Here is an 18,760-nt window from a genome sequence, read left to right as displayed (position 1 = left end):
TGTTCATGTGAATGATGTCAATGGTTTCTTTATTTATGTAACTGGTGTCTTATGCCGTAATCTGTAATATTTCACTTATTCAACGTGGCCAGCATTGCGCTGGGAAACTGGTCAGAGCCCTGGTGGAGCCTATAACCATCCGCAGGTTGCTGGAAGAGCTTCCCACGCACAACCAGAAAGACGGTCAGCATGAGTTGGACTTGCCATTGAGGTAGCACATTTCATATATATATATTTTTGTATATAAACTGTATGGATATTAGGTGGAGGTGCGCACGTAAGTGGTGATCCATCCATGAGTCAGCTATCCCCTATCAGCTGAATGTTCACAGTGATTCTGACTGAGGCGTGCTCCCGCTCGTGCTGTAACTCAGGTAGTAAAACATCATCACCTCTCAAGGTCAAATGGTGGGTCAAGGACAGGGAAAGTCAGCCAGTCCTATTGCAGCAATCACTCATTTCTTCCTTTGCCACACAGTACTACTTAAAACAGCAACACTCTCCAGTTTGAACATTAGTCAAACCCACAACAGAGTAGTTCCCCAGACTGACAGAAGGATGCAGACGGGTATTCCTGCACCTTCCACGTGATGGCTACTCCATCAATGCTTCAGTTCTAATCACAATGATCCAGTTCCTTCCTCTCCAGGCTGCCACCTCATGAAAGTGACACTGCACAAGTGACTAAAGTAACACACGTATCTGTACAGCAGTATTTCTGGTAAACAGGAATCCCCCATCCCTCCATGTGGTCACAACCCAAACTTGGCTGGGGTCCTCCGAGGTGTAGCAGGGGTGCTTGGGCCCCGACGACCAGGGGTTACAATGTTCACCCTGGAAGTAACAGAGAAATGATTGAGTTAGTATCTCGAGAAGATCATCATATTGTTATATTTCACTCATATATATGACAATGAACCAATGCCGATGGTTGTGGGTTCCTTTGGTTTCCTCCCACCATAATGCTGGTCGCCCTTGTTTAAGTGAAATATTCCTGAGTACGGCGTAAAACACCAATCAAATAAATAAACAACTAAATATATGACAATTCTACAAATTCTAAAATAACAGGATACCCAAAAGCTTGCACTTCAGCTACACCGGTAAGTATGATCAGAACCAAAATGTTTCGGAGTACACAGAGTACTCATGCACTTACACAATCATTTACTCACAATCATGATAGTTGTTTAACATCATACTCAGGAATTTTTCACTTATATGATGGCTGTCAATTTTATAGGTGACGGAAATCACATCGTCAGCAATCAACCTTTGGCAGGCTACTGACAAACCTTCCCACATGAATTACATAGACTTGAACACCACAGTGCTGGAGCACAAGCACTCTTTAACCAGATGCCCTGAGCACAAAGGTGATTTCACCAGGTCGAAGCCTTCCCACTGCACACCTGTGGGCTGTGTGAACTGTCTCACAATGGCATTAGCTTCTTATTATCACCACGACCAGGCAAGCAATGACAGCAGGGAAATCCACAAATCCTGTCCAACGCTCTTGTAACTCATCACTTCCACATCCCACCCAGTTTCTACATGTACTGGGTTTGAACTCAAATTTCGCCTAAGATACTCATTTTGAAAGTCCTATTGATCTCAGATCTCAGAGACCTTTCAATGAACAACACCAATAGATTAAACTCGTACTTAATGTGACTGGTGGTTAGGAAATGGCCGCCTTACACACCTAATTACATCACGTTTTCTAACTTATGTAAATGACCTAAGGTAGTTTTTCACAGGTACATGTACTAAAATTCCTAAAACATTACTTTAGAGCTGAAATTTATACTAACCCAGTAGGATGTCAACCTGCCTTCCAAACAAACCTCAAAACTCCTTTCTAAGTTTAATGTAACTCTGAGAATCAGGCAAAATGTGCAACCGGTTCCCTGGTGAACTCAGTGTATAGATCTAAAACAATGAGATCTCTCAGCAAGTCCAACCCATCTGCAAAGAGTCTAATCTTTGTACCTCTCCGAGCCCTTCTGACTCTGTTCATGTGCCTCCTTCCTGGCTTGTAGCAACTCCTCCGCACGCTTCATCTCATTCTCCATCTCTACCATGTGCTCCACAGCTTGTTTCTTCCTTTCCTGAAACACAGTTCTCTCCCCTTAGTCATCTACATACAGTATATGGCAGATTGTCAATGAAGAATACATGTTTAACTCTGCCGCATAAAGGTTTTTTCACAGCTTTATAATGATGCTAAACTCAAGAATTACTTAACCATTACATTGGTGAAAATTGACCAGATACCCTGTGCACAAAGGTGATTCCACCAGGTCGAGGCCTTCCCACTACACATCTGTGGGCTGATACTTCTTTAAAAGTTTGGACTCCATTCCTAACTATTGTCTTTTGGTGCATCTCCCAGTGAAGGGGGTTCCTGCTAAAAGGAGGCGCGGGAAGCCGCATCAGTGATTGGCTGTCTTCTACTACCCTGTTTCACCTGCTGGTTGGCACAGTTGCAAGGACAACATTTTGATGTACATATTACTTGTTTACTATATATAGTGTTACGTGTGAAGGTTTTAGAGAAGATAGAGTTACCTTATCTTTATCCATATAAACCTTTCAGTTTAAGAATATAGCTTCCTGTGGAAGTTAAAATTTATCCAAGAGGCTTATTTATCAGTTCAGCCTCAAGATCCTGAAAACCCTTTCAAGGATTTCAACGGCCAATACCAACCAATCGGTCGTTCATCTATGTGACTCATCAACCAGTAAGCAAAGAAACATTTCATGAAAATGCAGATGGCAAAATGGCAGTTATAGGGTAAAAAGATGTAAAAGATGTAATCAGAAGTGAGTAATAGCACATGGTTCCCTTTTTGTTTTCGATGTATTTTGTCCTCACAACGTTACCTTTCAGTTTAAGAATATAGCTTCCTGTGGAAGGTAAAATTTATCCAAGAGGCTTATTTATCAGTTCAGCCTCAAGATCCTGAAAACCCTTTCAAGGATTTCAACAGCCAATACCAACCAATCGGTCGTTCATCTATGTGACTCATCAACCAGTAAGCAAAGAAACATTTCATGAAAATGCAGATGGCAAAATGGCAGTTATAGGGTAAAAAGATGTAAAAGATGTAATCAGAAGTGAGTAATAGCACATGGTTCCCTTTTTGTTTTCGATGTATTTTGTCCTCACAACGTTCTATTCAGTTTAATGCCTTTCACCACAGTAAAACTGCAAATGATGCAAATTAAACCCTAAGCCAAGATTCAGCCTCAAATGTATATACTCGACACGATATGGCTGAGATATTGCCCATGTGGCGTTAAGCCATAATCATTCATTCATTCATTCAAATATATATGTGCAAGGCTCTCACCTGTTTTGATTTACTCGGATCTTTAATACTGTAAAACATTGGGCCTAATTCAGCCAACCACTGTCCATCAACAGCGGTCACACACTGCATATATTCCTACAAAAGAAAGCACAATATATTATATTAACATCTGCTAAAACAAAAGTGTCATCAGAAGACCACATTCCCTTGACCCCACTGAGTCATGACTCAAGTTTCACGCTTTAATCTAGAATATTTCATTTATAGGAAGGCAGCCAAACAGAGGCTGTGGGAAAACCATGCCCATCCACAGGCATGCTGGCAGTATGAACAGGAGTTAACCTCACAGTGATAACATTGGTGGGAATATCAGCTGTTGTGCTGCGCTAGCATGGTGACCACTAGGCCACAGAGGCTGTGGGAAAACCACGCCCATACACAGGTTTGCTGGCAGAACTTCACATGTATGACCGGAGAGGATCGAGTATGAACAGGAATTAACCTCACAGTGACAACATTGGTGGGAATATCAGCTGTTGTGCTGTGCTAGCATGGTAACCACTATGCCACAGAGAGTGTGGGAAAACCATGACCATCCGCAGGTTTCCTAGCAGAACTTCACATGTATGACTGGAGAGGAAACCAGTATGAATAGGAGTTAACCTCACAATGACAGCATTGGTGGGAATATCAGCTGTTGTGCCACTAGGCCACAGAGACTGCTTTTTAAATTGATACATCCTTAGAATTATATGAACAAGGTGTGAAAAGAACAATAAATACATAACTATAAAGTTCACTAATCCATAAAGGGTGAAATTAAAGCCATACAAAATTAGTGCTGCAAATTTAAGTACAAAAATATCACAATCACATGCAAAAATTTACTGAAATCCTGAGAATGGTTTCCAAGTGATGCATTGACATAAAATACAAAAGAAGAAATATATAAAACCAAAATGATTTAAATTAGCAAAAGTCATAACTCGGGAAAATGTTGTTTTAAACTTGGAGCCTTGACAAGGTGACGGTTTTCTCTCAATTTAAAAAAAAAAAAAGGCAATTTTCTTCTTCCAATTTTTTTTATTTCACCATGTCACTTTTACGGCTCCATATGAACTGGTTCTCAAGATATTTCAGTCATGGACAGATCAACATACATGACAACGACAACATCCGTTCATATTTCACCGGCAAATTTACAGACTGATGAAGTGTAACCCAGCCCTCATGAAATATCTCTGAGCTTAAATTTAACAAACTATAATGAAATGCAAGTATACCATGGTTCCAATTTAACTGATCCCAGCCCAAGACCAACCTGTGGACATGTCACCATATCTACATCCACCCAAAACTTTGTCCATCAGACAGCCGGACACAGGCAAAAAAAAAATCACCTTGATTGGTAGAGGTAAAGAAGTGCCCGTATACATCTATATATAGAAACACATTGTTGAAACCCTACCCAGGTTAAAAGCCTAGCCGGACATCGAAACTGTCACTTTTCCACAGGTGGATACCTCACCTTTTTTTTGTTAGGGTGAACTAAAAACTGGAGACTGTCTAAGCTGTCCATGTTTATACATGTACTACAGAAACTCTTTTGGGTATAAACCAAGACGGCACAGATTATCCAAAAAATACACCACAAAGAAATTAACATCCAGATACTTCATGCATGATTAGGAAAATAAGACATTTTAGTTTAAGAGGACCTCAGATCAGGTCCAAGATCAGCTGTTTGTTGACAAAGTTTATCAACCCTCTGTAACTAAAGCTCATCAATCCATCAATGTGAACAAAAGACTATAAAAGTGTGCGTAGTGAAAATCACATACATGTAATTGTACAAACCCACAAAAAGCCTCCTAAACCTTTGTATAAATATATATATATATATTCCTCCATAATGTACATCTTATTTACTTTTCTTGAGGTTAAAATTATTAATAATACAATAGCACACTGTATGATGATCACGCTCCATTCATCAGAAGCTGCTTTGTTCTACCAATAATGAACGGTTTTAAAGCTGATCACAGGTGACATAACCAGCAGTGGCTGTCCCTTACCTTATCAAAACAAGCAAAGTCCCACGGTACTCGTTAGAGAGACTTATAAAACATGACATGCTATTTCTTCAACCTTTCTGAATGCTCACCTAATAATGTCTTACGCATGTTTTGAGGGCATTTATCTCGATTCAGTAAAAACATATAGGCCGTGACGTTAGTTAACTTATCGAACATATACAAATGTCATAATCAAAACATTAAGGACAAAAAATTGCATTTAAAGCTGCTCTTCATCACGCACGAAGGTTGAAGACATGTGGTATGCCTGATTCTGTAGAAACTTGAGAAACACTTTAACAAGTATATAAAAATAACAAGTTAAAAATCTGAATTTATGCAGAATTTGCTAAAATTAAGCTTCTTGTCCTTCTATCATTAATCGCATTACTCAAACCAGTGGAATAAAAAAATGTGTGTTTAACAAAATGGAAGTGTTACTTAATTACTTTTTTTTAGATATCTTGCTCAAATGATTATACCACACACAAACACACAGCTGCAGACAGGTGCAAATGAAGATACCTCTGAGACAAATGCAAGGAATAAATAAAAATTATAGCATCTGGTAAACAAATGATGACAACCAGAAGATGACAAATCCTTTGGGCCTACAACATTGAAAATGAACTATGACCCTTTGATAACTCTTTAAAAACCATTGATGGACTGGAAGCAAAAAGAGCACATTCACATCTTCAGATGTTCACCATGCATAACACTAAAATAGAACCAACAAAAAAAAAGACACCAGGAAACGAAGAAAAGTGGGATGATTGGCGGAGAAAACTGAGAAGAGTTGGTTCGATGGTAAAGAAAACTGAGATAAGTGATTCACCGGTGGAGGAATCTGAAAACAGTTGGTTCCGAGGTGAAAAGTTGGCTCAATGGTGGGAAAAACTGAGAAAGGTCAATTCAAAGATGGAGGGAAGTGAGAAGAGTTGGTTCAATGGAGAAGGCAACCGAGAAGAATTGGTTTAATGGTGATATTAACTGAGATGATTTGGTTCAATAGTTGAGTAAAATAAGAAGAAACAGTTCAGTGGTGAAAACAGTTAAGAAGAGTCAGCTCACTGGTGAAGAAAACTGAAAAGTGTCAATTCCCCAGTGGAAAAAAACTGAGAAGAGATGGTTCACTGGTGAAGAAAATTCAGAAGAGCTGTTTCACTGGTGAAGAAAATTCAGAAGAGCTGTTTCACTGGTGAAGAAAATTGAGAAAAGCCAGTTCATTGGTGAAGAAAACTAAGAAGAGTCAGTTCACTGATCGGGGAAACTGACAAGTGTCCATTTATTGGTGGAGGAAACTGAGAAAAGTCTGCAGAAGCGATTTCACCCATTTTGGTTATTTATTTAGTGATTTATTTGATAGGTGTTTTACGCCGTACTTCAGAATATTTCACTTATACAACGGAGGCCAGGATTATGGTGGGAGTAAAACAGGCAGACCCCTGGGGAAACCCATGACAATCCGCCGGTTTGCTGGCAGACCTTACAATGTTCGGTGGAAGAGGAACCCCTTCAGGTGTCGGAGAAACTAAATCTTCTGATGTCACAGTAGGAGCTAGGTTGGAAAAAAAAAAGAGTGATGACTTACCTTAGATGTCATGATGAGCTCATGATAGACGATGTAATCAGGGGTATAGCCCATGCCAAATAGAGCGCTGGTGGGGTGAAGGTGACATGGCATCCCTGTTCTGCAATTCACATACTCCCCCAAACCCTGTAAGGCAACAACACATTCACATAGAGAGATTGCTGCAAAATTACTGTTATCAACATTCAAGGGTATACAAAAGGGATATTTGTCAAAAAACATGCAGATCTGTACATGCCATACTGTCTTTGTCCATATTTTACAGAGTACAACAGCTGATTGAGTGAAAAAACCCTCGAATACATAAAATGTACAGAAGATATCAACAATATACAATAATTCTATCCTGCAATGCTGTCTTATTATCTTGTTTAGACAACTGCAGGGATTAGAACATGCAGTGCATCTTTCACTTATAATGTAGCAGTAGCAGTCAGTTTTATGAGTGGTGGCAACCGAAATAAAACTAATCACATTTGGCCATTTACTGACTAACTTACCTACATGAGACATACAGATATGTACGCTGATCCTAACCTAACATTAAACTGTGCATTTGCCACAAGAGCGTCATCAGCCCCTTATGGGCACCAAGGCCCATGAACAGTGGGCAGTATTTCTGGTTCTTGGATCACAAAGCTAGACTTAGACTTCAGCCAGACTTAGTCTTAACTTGTAGCATTATTCCTGAACTTAGATTTGAACTCAGATGCTAAATTTCATATTTGTCATGAAGGGCTAAGACAATTCTATTAAGTATTAAAAAATTCTTAAGGTGAGTAACAATTTTAGGGGAATGAACAGTTTGAAGTTGAGACTCAATCTGATTTAATTCCTAGATAGTTTTATGATCCTGGTGCTCAAGAAATAATGAGATTATTAAAGCAGGAATGCCACTGATTCGCTGCCTTCAGTGCTTGCTCACCTTAAGCCTGGCTGCCTGCTGGATAGTAAGCAGAGCAGATACACTTCCTGATGACATCCCAGTCATTGCCACAGGATAACAGATCCATTTTCTGTTGGTTCATGATCTCCTTCAGCTGCTCGCGCACCTCTCTCACCTGTTAGCACAGAAAAGCAGAATGAACCAACGGTCATGGTTCAATGCTACAATCAGGAATGAACTAATGTATGAATGACTGAGATTTCAACCATATCATGGCAAGAACTTGTTGGCACAGTTATAGGTTTAAGAAGAAAATGAAAGCTTATAAAATCAGTGGGGGCCACCGTGGCTCAGTTGGTTAGCACGCTAGCACAGCGTAATGACCCAGGAGCCTCTCACCAATGTGGTCGCAGTGAGTTCACATTCTGCTCATGCTGGCTTTCTCTCCGGCCGTACGTGGTAAGGTCTGCAGCAACCTGCAGATGGTCCTGGGTTTCCCCCAGGCTCTGCCCAGTTTCCTCCCACCATACTGCTGGCCGCCATCGTATAAGTGAAATATTCTTGAGTATGGTGTAAAACACCAATCAAATAAATAAATAAAGAAATCCAAAATCAGTACAAAAGGTGAGTGATAGAGTGAACGATTGGTTTTTTAATGTCGTACTGAACAATTTTTCAGTCATATGACGACAAATGAGTGCATGTAATGTGCCTCCTGGTTGCAGGACGGATTTCCACCGCTCTTTTCTCTAGTGCTGCTTCACTGAGACGACTTACCAAAGGCAAGCAAACCACCCCACTCGAACCATTATACTGATATGGGTCAATTAGTCGTTGCACATCCCCTTAATGCTGAATGCCAAGCAAAGAAGAAGCTACAACTTCCTGTTTTAAGGTCTTAAGGTATAATCCTATGCAGGATTGACCCTGCATCTCCCCCCCTCCTCCCCCAAAAGAAGTGGACACTCCGTCAACTGGGCCATTGCGCCAATGAAATGAAAGAACCAGTACAAAAGGAGGCATGAGGAAGCTTTTAAAATCAACTAAAAAACAAAATTGGTCAAAATTAAAAAAAAAAATTAAATGTATTTATCTTATACAACATTTTATAAAATTTGTTTAAAATTAAAAAAAAAACAAACGAAACAAAAACAGTGGCAAGCCATGTACATAAGTTAGTAGCATGACTATTTCAGTTTATTTAAAGGTGATTTGTTCTTTAAAGGGAACATAATAAAACTGCAAATGTACTTTGTTAGCTTACCTTCCTCATGGCCTTGGCATGGATAAAGTGTTCATTAGCCCAGGATGAGGAATACCTACAACAGGTAAAAAAAATGAGTTACTATATACTGTATGTCCTCAACTAAAAAATACATGCTTTTTTGTGCATTGGTGTTTTTCATTGTACTCAACAATATTCCACTGATACGACGGTGGCCAGCATTGCGGTGGGAGGAAACCAGAAGAGTGCGGGAGAAATCCATGACCATCCACATATTGCTGACAGACCTTCTCACATATGGCCGGAGAGGAAGCCACCATGAGCTGGACCTGAACTCACAGCACTGGTGAGAAACTCTTGGTTCATTGCTAAGCCCCTCGGCCACAGAGGTCCCAATTAGTATTAAAGGATTAGTGTCCAGATTGATTATATATTCATAATTAGCTGCTACCCCTGTATATATTGTTAAATTTAGTGTAAAAAATATTGGAAAAAAGTACAGTAATCTGAGTAATATGGAATTAAAATCACTAGATAATGACACTGGGTTTATGCATTTTTCTACTCCAAGACTCCGTTGTCTCTACCGAATGAGGTCACACAAGTCCAACCATTACAAGCTGCCAGAGCATCGCCATTTAGTTCAGTGTTAAAAGGCCACACAAGTGATCATAAGCATATCAAATTTCTCCACGAAATGGTTTCCTGTTCTACATACCTTTGTAAAAACAGGCAATCAAAGAACCCTGGAGTCAATTTTTATCAAGTTTCCAGACAATTTGGTCCTGAGGAAAGCGTGGATTCACAGCACAAGACGAAAGGGCTTTATACCCACCAAACACAGCCAACTCTTTGCCAGGCTGGCAGGAGTTCGGATAAGAAATCCTGGCAGGCAACCAATTTTTAACAGCAGGGAGGAAAAATCAGGCTTTAAACACATGTGTATAAATGCTGGTGATAGGGCTTGATGTGTGTAGAACATAGTGGGAGTTCATTCATCATTAGTTTGATCAATTGAGTAATTCTGGTAATAATATAACAAGGAAAATTCAACAGTTGTAAGAATTGTTTTTTCAGTATTGGCATGATTAAATGCACAAAAATTAATTCCTGCAAATCGATTTTTGCAGTAAAACCACTCAAGGAATAGAATAATATTTATTGTGAAGTGGACTGAAGGAAAGAATAGTACATATTAACGTGATATACACACGCATTGTAGACAGGATAATGCTACATCTTAACAGTCCGTATTGCCAATGCAGCTGGAAATGATTGGACAAAGATCAAAATTCAACGTCTTAAAACTCGAAATCTGACCAGGGATGTCAGTGTCATAAATTGGAACTTCAACATCGTCACTATTGGTTCAAAGTGACATGGCAGCATATTTGCTTCTGTGTAGCTAGAATCCATCTCGAAAATGACATCATTTTGACACGAATTCCCACATTGTATAGGTCAGCTAGACATCACCCGATGAGGTTGGCTGGAGATCAGCTAGGGTAATAAATCTGATGTTTTGGGTGGATTTAAAGTCATAATTACGTTTCTCAAAGGCCCTCCTGGTAACATACTGTTAAACAGGTTATAATCTTTATACCTAGGACCAGCAGCTAAATCTGGACATTAATCCTTTAATATTAAAGTGATAACATATTACTTTTGGTGCTGAGAGATTCCTTTTTCCAGTCCTAACACCAAAGCACCTGTTCATTAGACAATCCTGCTTAGTAAACTGTTGTACGAAGCTTAAGGTAGAGCAATCATGAACAAGTTCAGACAAAAACTCAACTGTCAACGGTTAAACCATTTCATTTGGTTATTATATGTGGTATTAGTCATTTGGTTTGCACACGGCTACATTAAAATCGACACACCCATTTCTCTTCCACTGTTGGTAAACGTTCAGGTAGGTCAAGTGGTCGCTTTCTGCCACCTGAAACTTTTCTCGGGCAGCATCCGAATCTTCCTCTCGGCCTTTAGGGCGGTAGAATATTGCTGGGGACTGACAGCATAGACACAATGATCTGAAAACAGAAGCGTGGGCAGATTAAGTATTAGGTTGGTATTCATACTGACACCATGGACATCTTTGTTTGCTTGTGGTTTAAAATCGCTTTCAACATTATTTTTGGTCAAATCATGGCATCATCTCTTTGAACCAGGTGAGTCTAAATGCCCACTTATTGATAGTGCTGCCTCCCTGGAACACAATGCAGAAGACACCATGCAGACACACTTCCCGACTCAGCCACATTATACAGATACTGAGAGCCAAGAGAGGTATCACTCAGATTTAACCAATGTTAAAGTTTTAGAAATCATTTGATTCGGGATCGATTGAACACCAAATAAGCCATATAGGAGTCAGATGTTATTTACTATGTCACCACAAACAGGTCAGTTTCACGATTCAGATTGGAGGAAATTGGAGTGCAAGCCTTGATAAAACACCTCCCTTAAAGGGACTTACTTATTTCAGAATTTTTGAGTTGGTTCAACTGAACACAAAAATTACTTGCATCTGACTCCTAACTAAAACTCCTGGGCCTATCTTTTCTAAAAAAAATGTAAATTAAGAAAATTATAAGGGGAAATCTGTCCCTGGACGCTCGACGAGACAACATGCAAATGAGGCAGCATAAAGATTTATACAACACAAAATCTGCTTATGGATTGCATATGTAAATAATCTGATAGACTGAAAGCAAATTAGTGACTAGTAAACCAAATACGATTTCCCTTTCTAACAAAAATGTATTAAAAATTATTTGTTATTCCCAGCAATCTGCATGGCAGAATTGAAGCTACATCGTAGGCGGCATTATCACGATACAACACCTTGTCTTGACTAGTCTGATATTTGAAGTTTGCTGAATATCTCCTGTTGTCCAGACAACAAGGGGAGGTCGTTTAGTCCAAAAAAGTTGCCCTTTTCCTTGTTTCTAAAAAAAGCTTCTGAAGACAGTGGATATTTCTCCACAGCACAGCACACATGTTAAATCATCTGTAGAGGCTCACACCATCTGGTGAAGAAATACGCCAACCTCTTGGGTAGAAATTGTGAACTGCACCATGGGAAATCTAACTGTAAACTGCTGCTACAGAACTGGCCACACCTTGAAACCGAAACTCAGTATTTCAAAACTATGATTTCGCAATTGTCAGACAGCTAAATGACAATTGTTGCTATGCCGTTAATGTTGAAAATGTTGTCCTCTTACAAAACTTTCCGTTGTCGTAATTCTTTGAAGTCTGTTTCAACACAACAACATTTGGAACCCATCAAGCATCAGCCGTTTCTCAAATGCTTGCTGAGGAACAGAAGGAAAGAAAAATACACGGCTGCGCAGATACGTCACATAATTTGTCAGACATTGAAGAAAAGTGTAAAGTGCCGTGGAGACTAGTTATCGGGAAGTTGCATACTTCTAGGTCATGGTCTTCTGACATCACATATTTGATATTAAAAATTATTCAGTGAAAGTAATACTGAAGCTTGTACCTTTACAAGGAGCTAGAATATAAAGGATGGGAATGAAAAGCAATTTTGTGAAAACTACATAAAGCAAAAAGAGGTACGTGCAAAACTGAAATGCACTGATGACATCTAAGTTTATTCTCAAAAAGTATATGTCAGTTAGTCAGTGACGAACAAACATTTAACCATGAAGGAGAAAGTATCCATAATACTGAAACTCTCTGGCTAAGAATGACAAGATCCGTTCTTTAGAATACCCCAACTATATACATGAATGCTGACATACATGACACACCAGGAGACATTCTGCAGCCTATTAATCTTATCACATGGGAGGTGGGGACACAATTATCATAATTATAAAGGCTGCACATATTCAGCAAAAGATCTTCAGCCTACAGTTCTTTGATGAATGCAGAAGCTTCTTGGCAGGCTGACAGCTAATGACTGCCTGCAATTTGAACTTTATGTAACCGAAACATACATAACAGCTGAAAAGTAAAGTCTTTCAAAAAAAAGTATTTTGGGTCCATATTCGTGCCATTCGAGGAGTTATTATCCCAGATATCCCCCCCCCCCCATCCAAAAATGAAGTTTTTTCTTCATAATATGAACTGAACTATACATGCAATAAGACTTTTGTATACTGCGGGACACTGGCTGAGACTGTTTTAACTCCTGTATCTGTTACTTCTCCCAAAGATTACTGGTGCACGTCCTCAGGGCTGTCAGGTGAACAGGGACTAAGGCATGGCCTATTTATACATACATCATATACACAGTGGTAAGGTATTTGTGTTTACTTGAGATTAAGAAACAATACAGAAGCCAGCAGATCTAATTTGATCGAGCACTTCTGAGCAAGTTCATCCAAGGATAAAGATCTCCCCTCGCACCACTCACTCAACCCCCCCCCCCCCCCCCCCACCACCACATCTGCCCCAATCAACTGAATGGAAACATGGCCTATGGTATAAAGAGCACAGAAAATCATCAATGTCATCCCTTAAATGGTCTCACAAGCTGAAGACAGTACGTGTGCAAAAAATGCAAGAGGTTGCAATCGTGTGCAAACTGAAACCAGAAAACAAATTCTGGCTGTCTTTCATGGAGCTATTGTTAAAGAATGCTGCCCTGGGTAACAGCGTATAATTTGTTTCCCTGTCCTTGGGGTCTTTTACATTGTTGTTAGGATAAAATGAACAATTTTTCTGTAACTTTCCGCCAAAGGCATTATTCACTTTTATCACTTGAGCTGTCAACCACCCATAATGCCACAAATGCTTGAAGAATTGTAAAGGCAAGGGAATAAAGAAAACTCACTGTGTAAGGCTAGCTGTGATCCTACACCTGTTAACGATGTACATGTCAACATGTCACAGCCAAGCTTTACTGTCTTCCCTACACTCAGTGACAGCTTTATCACCGTCCTCCTGGCTATCAAAATCATATGTGACAATCTGTTCCCTGTACTAAGCAACCAGCTGTTTCAATATCCTGTCTACTAATGTTGTCATGAACGTAACACTGTGTTACCTGTACTAAGCAGCCAGCTGTTTCAACATCCCGTATCTACTAATGTTGTCATGAACGTAACACTGTGTTACCTGTACTAAGCTGTTTCAACATCCCATGTCTACTAATGTTGTCATGAACGTAACACTGTGTTACCTGTACTAAGCAGCCAGCTGTTTCAACATCCCGTGTCTACTAATGTTGTTATGAACGTAACACTGTGTCACCTGTACTAAGCAACCAGCTGTTTCAACATCCCGTGTCTACTAATGTTGTCATGAACGTAACACTGTGTTACCTGTACTAAGCAGCCAGCTGTTTCATCATCCTGTATCTACTAATGTTGTTTCAGTATGCTGTGTCTACTATGTAAACCATGTCAAGGCCTCCATGTTAAGGGGGTTACCACTGTTAAGTCCAGCTCATGCTGGCTTCCTCTTTGGCTGTACGTGAAATATTTCTAAGTACAGCGTAAAACACCAATCAAATAACTTACTATATGTACATGTAGTCATGCATGTAAACCCTGTATTACCTGTATTAAGCCATGATTTTTATCAACATTCACCTGTCTGTAATCAACATACTATATTAAGTCATCACCTGTTACAATATTCACATGCCTGGCTTTCATTACTGTTATTACTGCATACATATTAAAGCATCACCTTGTTCTTCATTTAGCTGTCTGTTATGACCATTTGCCATCATGCACTTAAATTAATCTGTCGAGACAATATGCCATTGCTCTCCCTGTAGTAAATGGTCATGTGTTTTAGAATTATTGCTTTGGAAACATGTCACTGCTCTTCCAGTATTAAGTGACCATTCCTGTTCACGTAATTCAACTATCACCGAGTGTCATGTGAAACTGCCATACCTGCATTAAGCAACCAACATTTACAATGTACCTGAATAAAATATACATGAAGATAAAAAAAAAACAAAAAAAAAAACAAAAAACAAACAAACATATAAAGAAATAAAATAAAAATGAGGGGTTCAAAAATAAACCTTTCCATCGTTATACTGGATCAATAGCTTCTCTTGAAAAAAAAAAAAATTACAACAAACAACCAGAAAACAATAGAAAAACACATACATGATAAATGAGTGTGAAGTGATTCTGCTGGCAGGGTTCATAGCAAGCATAAAGGAAGCAAATAGATATAACCGGGATACATGTATGCGGGGCAGTTAATATGTGGCTTAATGTGTATATGTACCCTCTGCTCCCGTCACAGTCACACCACTAAAATCACACAGCAACAACAAAGACAAGCCCATGTTAATACTCAGAGCAAAACCTCTCAGGTATTTTCAGAGCCACTCATACTTTGCAGAAAGAGGGGAGAGGTTTTCAGTTGTGACCTTTATACTGTGACAGGCATATGCACTTACATGCATGAGAGGCAAAGAGAATCACCAAACCTATGATCACGTCACCTGAGGTTGTATTTGGAGTGACGAACAAAACAAAAAAGTGTATATTGTAACCGAGCAATCAGTCACTGAAGTGTATCATTGTGAAGTTCTGAAAAACCATTATTCATTCATTTATTAATTTATTTGATCGTCTAACATAATGCTCAAGAACTTTTCACATACATTGGCAGATGGTTTTACTGGTGGAGCCAGGAAACCAGAGTGCCTGCAGAAATTAAACCACCGACCTTTCGCAAATCGCTCACAAATTTTCCTACGTGTGTAGTACAGATATGTATACTATATGTATACTAGAAGACAAGTGGACACATGGACCCTTGACCGTCAACCCTTTAATGTCACCAAAGGCCCCCACAACTGCGAGAGTGGCACAATCTACATATTCTCTCTCTATGACTGAGTTTGAAAATGCACCTCGTGTCCCAGCGTCTGAAAAGCAGACAACCTCTTCATACCCATTGCCAAGTTCACCACGATCTTATGATCCATCCCATACCAGTGTGGGAATTAAGAGAAAAGATTTTGGACTTGAGAAGACTTCTGCTGCATGGTTGACAGCTAACAGCCTCAGTTCATAAATGCAGCCTAATCAGTTCCCAAAGCCTAATATAAACTTGTATACACTTATAAAAAAACCTCTCACGAGGTATGTGTTTGTAATTTTATGTACATAATTGAATAAGGTGAAAATTACTTAACGAAAATCATTCATACCTGCTCAATTACTTCTATGACTAGAAAACATGACCACCCCACCCCTCCCCCAACCCCCTCAAAAAACAATTTAACAATTGTAGAAATTAACCAATAAACCACGGTGGTCAAGTATTAAAGTTGAACAATTAACAACTTCAAAGAGAATTAAAAGCAGATCTTTATATCCCATTGACATACACCCTGATAAATGGTTCCAAAAATATTGGTAATGCATATACAATTGCTCTACAAAAAGTCCTGTAATGATCTCTCCAAGCACCTTCAATTACAAAGGGGCATATCAGCCTCTCACAGAGGAAGGTCTAAATTAATGTATATCCAATATAAATGTATGTACATATCTAATAACTACAACTGGATGTGCAGGCATGAGCAGAGACAACCTGATAGTGTATATTCCCTCTGTAACACCTACCTGGTACATCAGGATCTCATCTCGATCCAATTACAGGTGGGTATTACAGGGGCCTACAGGTGGGCAGAATTATTAACCTGTACTTAACGGAAAGTGGGCAGGTATAAACTTAGGTTAAACAGATCGTCTACCTTACCTGTAAACCAAGATAAATGTCAAGCTACAGGGCGAGGACGAACTTAAACAGATTTGTAGCGAACATTAAATAGACCGTGGATTATGAATAGCTGCAGTAACTACGCATGTACCTGTTTACAACTTCTGTGAATGTGCTACTAGTGACACAGTAGCTAGAAACAAGCACACAAAGCTGTATATGCAATGTAAACAGTAAAACGCTGTCAGTATCATGACTAACATAAACTTGTTCCAAGCAAGTGTGTTACACTTCACCATGTCACCACTTCACCATGCCACCACTTACCACTGCCAAGGACGTTCATTAAAAAAAACTTTCATTAAAAAAAAACTTACTTTGAAATTTTGCGCACTGAGCACCAATCTAATCAGGGTTACTCAGGAAGACGGGTCAAAAACAGGCCTAAATGGCCACAGACATTTGTTTCTGATGTACTGGTTGGTTATGCACCCAGTAAATCATCTTTACCAGTTATCAGGAATTCTTAATTAAGAGGCCATGGAATGTACTGTGTTAGAGCAGCCAGAAATGCATTGTTGAATCACCTGTACCCCACTGATGCATGGCTGAAAGGCAAAACTCAGTTCAGGTGATTTCAGCAGAAACAGGTGCATTTTCAGTTTATAGAAATAACTGAAACCTGATTGGTTATAATTGATTTCCCTAATTCCTCAACATTTTTACTGGACCCCGATAGCGCAGTTGGTAGAGCGTCCGCTTCGGGAGCGGTAGATCAAGGGTCAATCCTGGGTCGAGTCACACCTAAGACTTCAAAAGAGGAAGTTGTAACTTCCTTGCTTGGCGTTCAGCATGAAGGGGATAGTGCAATCACTGGTTGACCCGTATCAGTATAATGGCTAGGGCAGGGCGGCTTACTTGCCTTCGGTAAGGCATTTCAGTAAAGCAGCACTAGATAAAAGAGCGGTGAAAAGCCGTCCTGCAACAAGAAGGCACATTACATGCACTCTAAGGATTCCTTCATCGTCATTTGATTGAAAAGTTATTAAATACGACATTGAAAAATTATTAAATACAACAAACCCCAAGCACTCACTCACGTCCTCAACATTTTTGCATAGGAAAGAGCAATGTTCAGTGCAATTCATGCATATTTTAAATTTGATTTTGGAGATAAAACGTTGGTTGGATTGGCCAGTTTTAGGGCTTCACAAAAAGTATAATTTTATCAGTCTACCACAGAATAATGCCTTCAGCATATGCTTGAATAGACACTTTGCCAATATGAGTGAGTGTGTGCTTGGGGTTTAACGTCGTACTTAACAATTTTTCAGTCATATGATGACGAAGGAATCCTTTAGAGTGCATGTAATGTGCCTCCTTTTTGCAGGGCGGATTTCCACCGCTTAGACTTTAATGTTGTCTCTGTACTTGTGTATCTTCATATGTACAGTTATACAAGTACATGTAGGCTCTGAACTAGATTGATGCAAAGCATACATTTGTGTACAAAATACATAAGCCCGTCCCTGATATATGTATTAGAAAATAGGGAGATATATACTCACACACACAAATTATACTGGTCATTGCAGACCTGCTCACACTCATACAATCTGAAGTCTAAAATCTGTAAATGTAATAAAATTAAAAAACAGAAATGTAAAGCACTGTTCTAAAAAACTTAAACCAATCATGACAACTAACTGGCAAACAGTCCTATACCAAATTTAAACAGTCATTATATGTAGTTTTGATACAGATCGCTCTCAAGTTTACATCACAATACATTAAAGACTAAGGCACATGAGCACACCCCATGATGCGGGCATGTACCTACAGACACATGAAAATCACGATTTTCCCACAGTATTCCAAAAGCTGTCATAAACAATCTGTCTATCAAGCTTTTCTCTTTCAAGGATGAACATCTTAATTTTAAAAGAAATGGAATCACTTTAAAACTTCCAGGATGTGGGTTTTAATTTA

The 18,760-nt window shown here is 39.3% G+C and overlaps 1 protein-coding gene across 1 annotated transcript in view; it reads right to left on the bottom strand.

Annotated features, from left to right (window-relative positions):
* Window positions 1-253: 253 nt before the first annotated feature.
* The window catches only part of LOC135475880 (pre-mRNA-splicing factor ATP-dependent RNA helicase PRP16-like), a 59,440-nt gene continuing 40,933 nt past the window's right edge, over window positions 254-18,760 (bottom strand). Inside the window, 9 exon segments of the mRNA XM_064755826.1 lie at window positions 254-834; window positions 1,993-2,111; window positions 3,357-3,452; window positions 6,987-7,112; window positions 7,912-7,932; window positions 7,934-8,047; window positions 9,137-9,191; window positions 10,978-11,102; window positions 11,104-11,127. Coding sequence (XP_064611896.1) covers window positions 753-834; window positions 1,993-2,111; window positions 3,357-3,452; window positions 6,987-7,112; window positions 7,912-7,932; window positions 7,934-8,047; window positions 9,137-9,191; window positions 10,978-11,102; window positions 11,104-11,127 — 762 coding nt within the window. The 3' untranslated portion in view covers window positions 254-752.

This window comes from Liolophura sinensis, chromosome 9 (genome assembly GCF_032854445.1).
Source record: "Liolophura sinensis isolate JHLJ2023 chromosome 9, CUHK_Ljap_v2, whole genome shotgun sequence".
Taxonomy (NCBI): domain Eukaryota; kingdom Metazoa; phylum Mollusca; class Polyplacophora; order Chitonida; family Chitonidae; genus Liolophura; species Liolophura sinensis.
This window is presented reverse-complemented; position numbering and strand designations above follow the sequence as displayed.